The 11,465-nt window shown below is 58.2% G+C and overlaps 1 protein-coding gene across 1 annotated transcript; it reads left to right on the plus strand.

The window, feature by feature from the left end:
* The first annotated feature begins 315 nt into the window (after positions 1-315).
* HTRA2 (HtrA serine peptidase 2) lies at positions 316-8,063 on the plus strand. The gene is made up of 7 exons (XM_024213645.3): positions 316-483; positions 638-832; positions 1,159-1,191; positions 1,771-1,879; positions 5,573-5,642; positions 7,247-7,342; positions 7,671-8,063. Exons 1-7 carry the CDS (start codon positions 406-408, stop codon positions 7,834-7,836), a joined length of 747 nt encoding a protein of 248 aa, XP_024069413.2. The 5' UTR covers positions 316-405; the 3' UTR covers positions 7,837-8,063.
* Positions 8,064-11,465: the final 3,402 nt, after the last annotated feature.

Raw genomic sequence — 11,465 nt, forward strand, 5'->3', positions numbered from 1 at the left:
GTGCAGGACTCTGCACTTGTCCCTGTTGAACCTCATCGGATTTCTTTAGGCCCAATCCTCCAATTTGTCTAGGTCCTTCTGTATCCTATCCCTACCCTCCAGGGTATCTACCACTCCTCCCAGCTTACTGTCATCTGCGAACACTACGGAAGGGGGCCTCTGCCTTGAATAAAGGGGTTGCAGATAACTGAGTTGGGTGTCTTTCCCCCCCTGCACCTGACCCTGGCTCTCCCCACAGCTACCTCTGGCTCTTGTCCTGCAGGCATCCCTTCTCAGGCCGGGAGGTGCCCATCTCCAACGGCTCTGGCTTTGTGGTGTCCCCGGATGGCCTCATCGTGACCAATGCCCATGTGGTGGCGAATCGGCGGCGGCTGCGGGTGAAGCTGGCTAGCGGAGAGCTCTACGATGCCGTGGTCCGTGAGGTCGACCAGGTGGCAGATATCGCCACCATCAAAATCAACCCCAAGGTGTGTGGGGAGCCAGGTGCGCAGCCAGGGGCTAGCAGCCTTTTCTTCTTGGCCTCATCAGTCCAGAGGGCAGGGAATTCTCAGCCTGCTGCTGCTGCAATGCTGTTGCGCTGGCTGCCCGCAGGGCATTCCCTGGAGCTGTGCTGACCTGTCTTTCTCTCTCCCCCCAGCAACCTCTGCCCACGCTACCCCTGGGTCGCTCCTCAGAGGTGCGTCAAGGTGAGTTTGTTGTGGCTATGGGCAGCCCTTTTGCTCTGCAGAACACCATCACCTCCGGCATCGTCAGCTCTGCCCAGCGCGGCAGCCAGGAGCTGGGCCTGGCCGATTCCAACATGGAGTACATCCAGACCGACGCCGCCATAGATGTAAGGGGAGTGGGGGGCTGGGGAGTGGAGTGGGGGGCCTGGCTGAAGCCACTCTGTTGTACCTTCAGAAGAATTTTGCTGCTGTTTGGGGTGGAGGGGGGAGCCGGGGAAGGGGGCCTGCATGTACGGAGGTTTCGGCAGGGACCTTGTAGGATGAGCTGGAAAGCAGGAGGGGGCGCGAGGCAGGGGATCTGGGTTATTTTCCCCAGGGGCTCTGTTCGCTGCCCATGTTACTGACCACCTCAGGTTCTCCGGGGTTTGTCTCTGCCCCCCAGTGGGAATGTCGCTGCTGGGGTCTGACTCTCCTCCTCTCTCTCCTGCTGCAGTTCGGGAACTCAGGGGGCCCCCTCGTCAACCTGGTAAGTGCTGCCATTTGGGCGTTAGCCGTTTCTGGGAGGGAATGTGGTGCCCGTTTGGGCTGGGTGCTCCAGCCCTATCTCATTTGCTCTGTGGGAGGGGGGTGTCCACCTCATGCTGCCAGCAGGGAGGACAGCGATGGGGCAGCTGGGGCCCTTCGTACTCCACTGTGAGCATTGGCTCAGACTCTTGGTGGGACGGGTGAGGCAGCAGCTTGACCCAAGTTGCTCATCTCCCAGGCCCTGCCCACAGCCCAGGGGGCTCTGACCTGAACGGAGCCACACGCCAAGCCTGGGGGTAACTGGACCGGGTCTGGTACTTATAAGGCACAGAGGAAGGGCTGCATGGCCCCCACAGCCAGTGGGACCCGCTCACTCCTGTGAGAGTATCACCACCTGACCCACCCCCAGCCAAGTGTGTGTTGGGAGCAAATTGGTGGAAGCCTGGATGGTCTGGGCTTGAGCCCTGCCTGGCGCCATGTCCCTCTTCTCCTTGCAAGGGGGCAAACTGTGGGGCAGGAGGGATGGCAGTGGGGCAGGCTGGTGCCCTGCTTGGCTTGCATGGTGACTGTCTCCCGGCAGGACGGCGAGGTGATTGGGGTGAACACAATGAAGGTGACCTCGGGTATCTCCTTCGCCATCCCCTCGGACCGGCTGCGGGAATTCTTGCAGAAGGGGGAGCAGCGCAAGAGTGAGTGAGCTGGTGCAGGGGAGATACAGGCAGAGGGAGTGGAGCAGAGCTGGGGGGCGGGGGGGATAGGAGCACCCACTCCAGACTCCTTGTTGGGGCTGTCACTCATCTATCCCTGGCAGAGGACTGGGCCTCAACCTCTTCCCGGCACGTCAGAGTCCAAGGGAAAAGCCTGTCCCCTTGAGGGGCCCTTCCAGGCAGAGACACCATCTCTCTGAGCTGTCCCCAGCCCCCCTCCACTGCAGGCGGGTTCTCCTCTTCTCAGCTATGGTAGCAGGGGGGCCGGAAGGGATGGAACACAGCTGGGTTCTGGAGAAGGGAGCTGGGGCCCATCTGTCTTCTGAGAAAAGGCAGTGCAGTTCTGCTGTTCAGGCTTTAGCAGCTGTGCCCCTGACTGCAAAGGGGCCAGGGCTCGGGGGCCAGGGAACTCTCCCATCCTGGTATGAGGGGACTGAGTGGTAAGAGGCCGTGAGTGCCCACCTGCTCCCTGGCGCCTATGTGGGGCAATAGGAAAGAGACACTCAGCCCATGTTGTCTGGGTGCAACCCCTCCAAGACTTAACTCACCAGTGAGAAGGATGTTAAACAGCGGCTGCTAGGGAGAACCTCTTTCAAAGCAGCAGGCTGGATAAGTGGCACCCCAGGGCTCCAGAAGGGTTGCCGGGGCCAATACTGAAATGTTGCATTCAGTTCTGGTGCCTACATTTTAAACAGGACATCAAAAAATTGGAGCTGTTACAGAGTAGAGCCACAGATGGTTTGAGGGCTGGAGAACATGCTCTGCAGTGAGAGATTTAAGTTAAACAAACTGAGCTCTTTATAAAAGCAATAAATACAGGTGACCTGATTAGTGGCTAGGCACGTGCACAGGGAGCAAATGCCAGGCACTAACAGGCTCTTTAATCTAGCGGAGACAGGCAGAACAGGAACCAGGGGCTGGAAGTTGAAGCCAGACAAATTCAGATTTAAAAAAAAAACTCCCAAGGGAAGCAGTGGATTCTCCATCACTTGATGTCTTTAAATCCAGATGCAATGCCTTTCTGGATGCCTTTGTCAAACACAAAGTACAATTAGACAGGCCTAAAAAGAATTTGTAGAGCAACTAGCAAAAGACTCAAAAACAAACAGCAAAAAATTTAAACCCATCAGAAGCAGGAAGTCTGCCAAACAATCAGTGGGGCCACTAGACGATCAAAGTGCCAGAGGAGCACTCAAGGACGATAAAGCCATTGCAGAACAGCTACATGAACTCTTTGCATTGGCCTGCACGGCTGAGGATGTAAGGGAGATTCCAACACTTGAGCCGTTCTTTTTAGATGACAAATCTGAGGAACTGTCCCAGATTGAATCATAGACTATCAGGGTTGGAAGGGACCTCAGGAGGTCATCTAGTCCAATCCCCTGCTCAAAGCAGGACCAATCCCCAAAACTCTAAATGGCCCCCTCAAGGATTGAACTCACAACCCTGGGTTTAGCAGGTCAATGCTCAAACCACTGAGCTATCCCTCCCCAATTAAGGTGTCAATAGAGGAGATTTTGAAACAAACTGATCAATTAAACATTAACAGGACCAGATGGGATTCACGCAAGAGTTCTGAATAAATTGAAATACGAAATTGCAAAACTACTAATTGAGGTATCTAACCTATTGATTATATCAGCTTCTGTACCAGATGATTGGAGGATTGCCAACGTGATACTAATATTTTAAAAAGGCTCCAGAGGTGATCCTGGAATTACAGGCCGGTAAGCCTAACTTCTGTACCAGGCAAACTGGTTGAAACTGTAGTAAAGAACAGAATTATCAGACACAGAGATGAACACAATTTGCTGGGGAAAAGTCACCAGATTTTGTAAAGGGAAATCATGACTCAGCAATCTACTAGAATTCTTTGATGGAGTCTTCAAACATGTGGACAAGGGTGATCCAGGGGATATAGTGTACTTGGACTTTCAGAAAGACTTTGACAAGGTCCCTCGCCAAAGGCTTGTAAGCAAAGCAAGCAGCCATGGGATAAGAGGGAAGGTTCTCTCATGGATCAATAACTGGTTAAAAAACAGGAAACAAAGGATAGGAATAAACGGTCAGTTTTCAGAATGGCGAGAGGTAAATAGTGGTATCCCCCAGGGGTCTGTACTGGGACCAGTCCTATTCAACATATTGGTAAATGATCTGGAAAAGGGGGTGAACAGTGAGGTGGCAAAGTTTTCAGATGATACAAAATTACCCAAGATAGGTCCAGAGCAGACTGAAGAGTTACAAAGTCAAAATCTCACAAAACTGGGTGACTGGGCAACAAAGTGGCAGATTAAATTCAGTGTTGATAAATCAAAGTGATGCACCTTAGAAAACATCATCCCAACTCTACCTATACAATGATTAGGTCTAAATTGGCTGTTACCATTCAAGAAAGAGATCTTGGGAGTCACTGTGGATAGTTCTCTGAAAACATCCACTCAATGTGCAGCGGCCGTCAAAAAAGCTAATGATGATAGGAACCATTAGGAAAAGGATAGATAATAAAACAGAAAATATCATAATACCACTATAAAATCCATGGTACGCCCATACCTTGAATACTGCGTGCAGTTCTGGTTGCCCCATCTCAAAAATAAAATATTAGAATTGGAAAAGGTACAGAGAAGGTCAACATAGGGGTATGGAACAGCTTCCATATGAGAGATTAAAAAGACTGGGACTGTTCATCTTAGAAAAGAGAAGATTGAGGGGGAGATGATAGAGGTCTATAAAATCATGAATGGTGTGGAGAAGGTGAATAAGGAAGTGTTATTTAACCGTTGACATAATGCAAGAACCAGGAGTCACCCAATTAAATTAATTGGCAGCAGGTTTAAAACAAATATAAAGTACCTCCTTCACACAGCACATAGTCAACCTGTGGAACTTGCTGCCACTAGATTTTGTAAAGGCCAAAAGTATTACAGGGTTCAGAAAAGAGTTCGATAAGTTCCTGGAGGATAGGTCCATCAGTGGCCATTAGCAGGATGGTCAGGGACACGCAGCCCCTTGCTCTGGGTGTCCCTAGCCTCTGACTGCCTGAAGCTGGGACTGGATGACGGGATGTGTCACTTGCTAATTGCCCTGTTCTGTTCGTTCCCTTTGAAGCGTCTGGCACCAGTCAGCGTCAGAACCCAGGATACTGAGCTAGATGGATCGTTGGTCTGGCTCAGTAGCCCTTCATATGTACAAGCTCTTGGGCTCAATGCAGGGGTTACTGGGTGAAATTCAGTGGCCTGTGATGTACAGGAGGTCAGACTAGATTGATCTGGCCTTAAACTCTGACTTTGGGTCTCTCTCTGCCTATGGGTTGGCAGGGTGCTCTGGGGCTCTACTCAGGGCCTTGACCAGAATCCGGGCTCTCTATACAAAGGCAGCCCCAGTCTGTGTGGTGGGTCCGGATGGCAGAGCAGCTGCAGTTAGGATGTTGGCAATGATCTGGGGTGTCGCTGCTCTCCCAGCCGCGGTTTCCCCACATGATACTTGCCCTGTATGGGATGGATGCGTGGGATGGGAGTGGCAGGCTGCAGCCTGGGGTGGGGCATGGTTTTCTCCTGGGTAAGCAGGCTGAGGAGTGACCCAGCTGGACTGGTCTTGTGCTGTGGAGGGTGAGGGAGGGTGCTCACACAGGTCCCTTCTTGGGCCTCCTAGACCTGGTTCCCTTTCCTCTTGCAGGCTCCTGGTTCGGCAGCACGGAGGTGAAGCGCCGCTACATTGGGGTGATGATGCTAACGCTGACCCCCAGGTATGTGTCCTGGGCCTGGGGCCAGAAAATGCTTCCAGGGCTTTCCTGGGGGCCAGAGTCTCTCAGGAAAGCAAGTTGGAGAAGAGAGTGTGTGTGTGTGTGTGTGACACACACACACACACTCTCTCTCTCTCTCTCTCTCTCTCTCTGCCTCTGCCTCTGCCTCTGCCTCTGCCTCTGCCTCTGCCTCTGCATTTGGGAAAGCCTTCCTGGGTCCCACCTCACCCCAGGCCAATTAGTTTAGTATTTGCCATGCCCCAGCCGTCTCTTAGCTGAGCTGGACAGAGAGCTGTTCTCATCTCTGCCCAACACCAGGCATCTCTAGATTTACTCTGCCACCACAGGCGGCCATGGTCTCGCACAGCAAATAAGGAGAAGTTGTGTCATTCTGGAGGAATGCAGATGGCCCATTTGGGGTTATGGGAAATCGCCAGGCAGCAGCAACAATAGTCAGATCCTGTGTTCCATGGCAGGTGACCAGGGTTCTGCATTCCCCATGCTCTGCTCTACCGCGTGCTCCGGGATGCCATAGGCAGGCAGCCCCTGGCAGTGCTCCGAAGGGTGGCACTGGAATACCTGTGTGCGCCTGCTGAGCCTTGAAGTGTCTTGGCAGGCTGGAGCTTTCAGGCTCCGTTGCATAAGGGACTTTGTGGGTCTCTCGCTGCCTGGCTGGCTGGGCCTTGGGATGTACCTTTAGTTGCCTCTCAAAGCTCAGTCTGTTAGTGGGGTTAGTAGTGTGGTGGTCCAACAAAACAATGCCACGGCATGAACCAGCAGGCGTCTTCCCCCCAGGGGATGGGGACGGGTGCTGCTGCCGCCTTCGCTGTGAGCTTATGCTCTGCTCTTGAGTCCTGCTTCCAGGTAGGCCTGAGGATCCCGCTTGGTGCCCTTGGTCTTTTACATCCCCTTCTTGGGGTGCTGGAAGGGGAGATGCCACTTGCGTCTCCTTGAATTGGGGTGAATGGTGGTGGTTGATTTCTTAAACTGCATCTCTTGGTGTCCAGGAGATGGCGCCGGTGTGCTCCGTGTGCTGGCGAGTCTGCTTTCCCTTGGGGGAGCAGGGCTGAGTCCTGGAGAGGGGCAGGAGACAATGGCCCAGCTCAGCGTTAGAGTAGCACCGGCTGAGCAGTGATGAGTGTGGCAGAGCTAGAACCTGCCTGCTGCCAGGTCAGGAAGGGACTTTCCTGGGGCAGGTTAACCTGGCCTCCCTATGGCAGGGCTGCTGCTGGCTGTTCTCAGGGATGGGCGACTGGGCCGGGCGCAGGCTGGCTCTGATTCTACCTGACATCTCCCACGTTCTTTTCCGGCTGCCTTGTCCTTGGGGAACTGGTCTGCTCCTGGGTGCCAGTGGGCACACAGGGCGGGGCAGGAACTCTGCTTCCTTGTCCCCTCGGTGTGGCTGGGGCGAGGCAGGCCTGGCTGCCAGGGTCTCTCCCAGGTCGTAGGGTTGGGCAGAGTCCCACCTGGTGGCTTCGTGCTCTGTTCCCCACGAGGAGCTGACTGCCCGGTGAGGCTGCTCCAGCGCCCTCCAGTGCTGGGACACGGTGTCCTCAGCCCCTGGCTGGGGGGTGTTTCAGTGACGCGCTCTCTCTCTCTCTCTGCAGTATCCTGGCCGAGCTGAAGCTGCGAGACTCCAGCTTCCCTGATGTCTCGTATGGGGTCCTGATCCACAAGGTGATCATTGGCTCCCCAGCCCACCAGTAAGTGCTGCTGGGGGAGGGGAGGGGGGGGTTGGGGCCCAGAACGCGGGGTGCTCACTGTGGACTCAGTGCCCATCCCCTGGCCCCAGGCAGCCCGCACCAGCAGCCAGCGTGTTCCTGACGGGGTTAACCCTGTCCGTGCCAGGAGGGCTGCCCTCACGTCAATACACTGCAGCTTTACCAGGGGAGCCACAACCCAGAGCCAGCCAACTGCTCTAGGTGGGGCCATGCCCCCATCCCCGTCTGCCTGGGGCAGGGCTCTGGGGAGAGCGGGTCTGCATGCATCACTGTCGGACCCCCAGGACGCTGGTGTCTGCTCTCTCGACAGGGCAGGCCTGAAGGCGGGTGACGTTGTGCAGGAGATCAATGGGCAGACGGTGCGGCGTGCAGAGGACATCTACGAGGCCGTGCGGACGCAGAACAGCCTGGCCCTGCTCGTGCGCCGCGGCCATGACATGCTGCTGGTGAACGTCAGCCCTGAGGTCACGGAGTAGAGAGCTGCCCAGCTGGCAGGGGCGCCGTGGACTTGGCTTGAAGCACACGAGCCGAGCCAGAGGCTCGGGGTGACAGGCAGGAGGCCCCTTGCTGCAACACGGGGCGGTGCAGAGGAGACTCGGCCTTTGCAAGAGCCTGAAATGCCCCAGCCAGCGGGGCTGGTCCTGGAACTGGCTCATGGGGGGGGGTGGCTGCTGTCTGCTTCCCTCATCCCCATTAAACCTCTCATGGGGAACCGTCGGCCATGGCTCTTGCTTCCCTCCTGAGCCTGAGGGAGTCTGCATCCAGCTGCAGCTAGGCAGGGCCACTCCTGGGCTGGGCAGCCCCTCACCTGTGGCAGGGTGAGGGCTCTCCCCTTGCAGTCAGCCAGAGCCAGACGAGGGCAGGTGACGGAGCTTTGCCCAGGGCATTGTGGAGACGCACCCCCCAGCAGCTGGTCCACTGGCTCCAGCCATGCACTGAGGAGGGCAGGCTGGGCTCTGGCCCCCCTCGGGGATCACGGTGGGGTTTGTGGTCACCGGCACAGCATCTCCCTTCTGGGCTGCGGGGGCTCCTGTCATCACAGGATTAGGGCCACATGTCGGCTGCTGCATGGGGCCAGGGGGAAGTGCGGAGGCTGGTGTCCGCACTTCCTGCACTCCGGCTGTCTGCCCCAGCACTGCTTGCAGCTGTGGCTGTTTCAGTGGGGGCCGGGGGAGTTCGTGCTCTGGGACTTGGCCAGCGGCGTTCTGCTCAAATCACTTCCAGTCACGGCATGGGCTCCAGGCTCTGCATCTGCTGCTCTCCAGGCCACGGGGAGGGGGGCTGCGGTACCGGGTCTGAACCAAGCCCTGGCCTCTGCCAGGAGGGGGCATGTGGGTCAGTCCTGGCCAGCCTCTTCCCCTGGGCCTAGACCTGTCCCTCAGAGCCTCAAGCCCAGCTGCCTGAGCACTGGGGGCCGGAGTGCTCCCCTCCGGCTCCTCACTAGGGAGACCTGCCCCACTCGCTCCCTTGGCAGGCTGCTGCGGCAGTGAGGGACTGGCCCCCTGGACGTGCTCCCTTCAGCTATGGGGCTGAGACTCCCTGCCTGCCCTGGTGATGGCCGCAGGGTTCCCTTGGTCTCCTGCAGGCACTGCTGCTGCTGAGCCAGGGGCTGGCTGGGCTGTTTGTTCCCTTCCCTGGGCCCTGCAGCAGGGAGCCCCCAGCATCGCATTCTGGGAACCAGCAGCTCCACGCTGTTCCCCAGTTCCTGGAATTCCCTGCGGCAGGGAGCTGGGGGGGGCCCGCGGGGGGGGGGGAGATGCTGGGGTTGGCGTGCTGCTGCCAGCAGGAACGCAGCTGTATGTCTGAGCTGGGGCCCTGTGCAGCCCTGGCACGTGGCTGTTTTAATGTATGAAAGGAGCTCAGTGCTGGGCGGGGAGGCAGCTCTGAACTACAGCTCCCCCCCAGCCCAGCATAGAGGCCTCCTTTCACAGCCGGCCCTGGCCCCTCCAGTGGAATTGGTTCTACACCAAACCCCAGCGAGGGAGGAGGGGCGCTTGCTTGCGGCGGAAAGAGCTGTGGTGGCAGCCATGCCCAACTCTTTCCAGAGCCAGGAGTCAGCACCTGCCCCCCCTTTCCTCCCACCCTGGCAGCTCCCCCTCTCCTGCAGGGATGATCTCCACTAGTCCAGCCTGGCTTCTCCCTCCATGGTGGCACCTGGGCTACCCACCTCGGGCCCTGCGCTCCTAGCCCAACCCACTTGCCTCTGGTTCCTCCTGCCCCGGAGCTGGCTCTGGGGCTCTGCAGTGGCACCTGCTGCTGCTTCTCAGGCTCCCTGCCCTGATCAAGCCCAGTTGGGACATGGGTGCCTAGTCCTGGCTGGAGGCTGCTGGGCCATGCACCCCCGATGCCCTGCCCGGGCATCTCTTGCCCACCTCCCCCCATGGCCCTGCAGCTCAGCCTGCTTGCACTCCTGCTGCAGCCACACCAGCAAGGCCAGGCCGGGCCATTGCCTCAGCGGCGCATTAGGGGCCCAGTGACAGCTGTGAGCTGGCCCTGGCACCTCCTTGCAGGCTGGGCCCAGCCAGCGACAGCCCCATGCATTGGGGGCAGAGGGCTGGCTGCGGGCTCCAGCTGACGCTCCTCAGCCAGGGGGAGGGTTCAGCAGCGTCTGGCTGGGCCAAAGGAAAACTGCCCAAGCCAGGGGCTTGTGCTGGACCCAGGTTGCGTGTTGGCCCAGGGCAGTTTGTCCCCAGGCATGGCCCTATTCTCCCCCCCTCCTGTCACACCACCTAACCCCACTCCCTGGGGACAGGCCCAGCTCTGCCCCCCTGGCCTGAGCTTCCTTTATCTCCTACCAGCCAACCCCCCCCATCCCCGCTCGCAGGCAGAGCTCTCCCGCAGCCTGCCTCTTCCAGTGGCTCCCCAGCCACGCTGGAGCCCTCAAGTGCATTGGGTGGCATCCCCACCCCCCAGGCTGTGGGTTAGTGAGCCCTACCCCACCCTTTGCAGGATCAGCTGCCCAGCCTGTGGCCCAGGGAGCGCTGGGCTCCCTCACCTGTCAGTGGCAGGGCAAAGCCATTCTGCCCTTTACCGCTGGCGCCAGGGCTGGCCCCCGCACTGTAGCTGGGCCGCTATCCCCATTTCCTCCGGGCGGGCGCCTACCCCTGCTGGGAGCTGTGGCCAGGAGCTGCCCTGGCTTGTCTCAGGGCCAGGCTCTCCTCTTGGCCAGGCAGGAAGCCCCTGCGTATAGCTCATGGGAAAAACCAGCCAGCAGCGCTCAGGGAAACAGACCGTCACTTTTATACAGAAAATAAAATGACAACTGAGAAACGGGGGCGTCCCAACCGCGAGCAGGGCAGCCTGATGTGGTTTAGCTCTTTAAGTACATAGACACGCTGCTGTACGGAGACAGGCGTGACGGCCCAGACCCGGCCAGCCCTGCAGGTGGCATGGGCCAAGGGACGCTGAGTAAGGTGCCTGGAGCCGTTGCTCCTCCATGAGGTTCCTGTGTCGGCTGGGAACTAGGGGGGGCTGGTCAGGCCAGTGGCTGAGGGGGCGGTGGGAGGTGGAGGGGCAGGATGAGTGTGTGGCAGTGGTGGGAGGAGAGGATGGGGGGCAGGAGCTGGAGACAGAGCTGGAGGCAGCAGATGGCCATCCACACACCTCTCCAACTCTCCCAGGGAGAGGAAGCTGCCAGATTTGGCCCAGGCTCTAACCCTGCCCTGCTTGGTGTCGTGCTGCACCTCAGCCCCACAACGAGGTGCGGAAGCCCCCATACTGCCCAGTGGTAGAAGTCCACAGTTCTCCCTGAGCAGGGCTGGGTGCCGTGTGGCGCAGTGCCCAGAGCCTACCTCCTGTCAGGCCCTGCGTGGCCAGACAAGAATGTGGGGCCACATCAGCCCAGGAAAATCCTGCCTGAGATCAGGTATGCCCGAGGACTCCACAGCCGGGCTGGGCCAGAGGCTCCACCTGGCACCTGCATCAGCTGCTGCTGGGCACAGATCCTCTCACCGCAGAGCCCCGCAAGCCAGCCTGGGACGTGACGCTGCCCCGGGACAAACGGCTTCCTCCTCCGAGCACCTGGCGGTGCGTGGGGAGACGGCCTTTCCGGGGGGTGTGGGGGGAGAGGGGTCACTATACAATCTGGTTGTTGAGCTGTCCTGGG

The sequence above is a fragment of the Terrapene carolina genome, unplaced genomic scaffold, assembly GCF_002925995.2.
Source record: "Terrapene carolina triunguis isolate 2854851 unplaced genomic scaffold, T_m_triunguis-2.0 Scaffold25893, whole genome shotgun sequence".
Classification (NCBI taxonomy): Eukaryota; Metazoa; Chordata; order Testudines; family Emydidae; genus Terrapene; species Terrapene triunguis.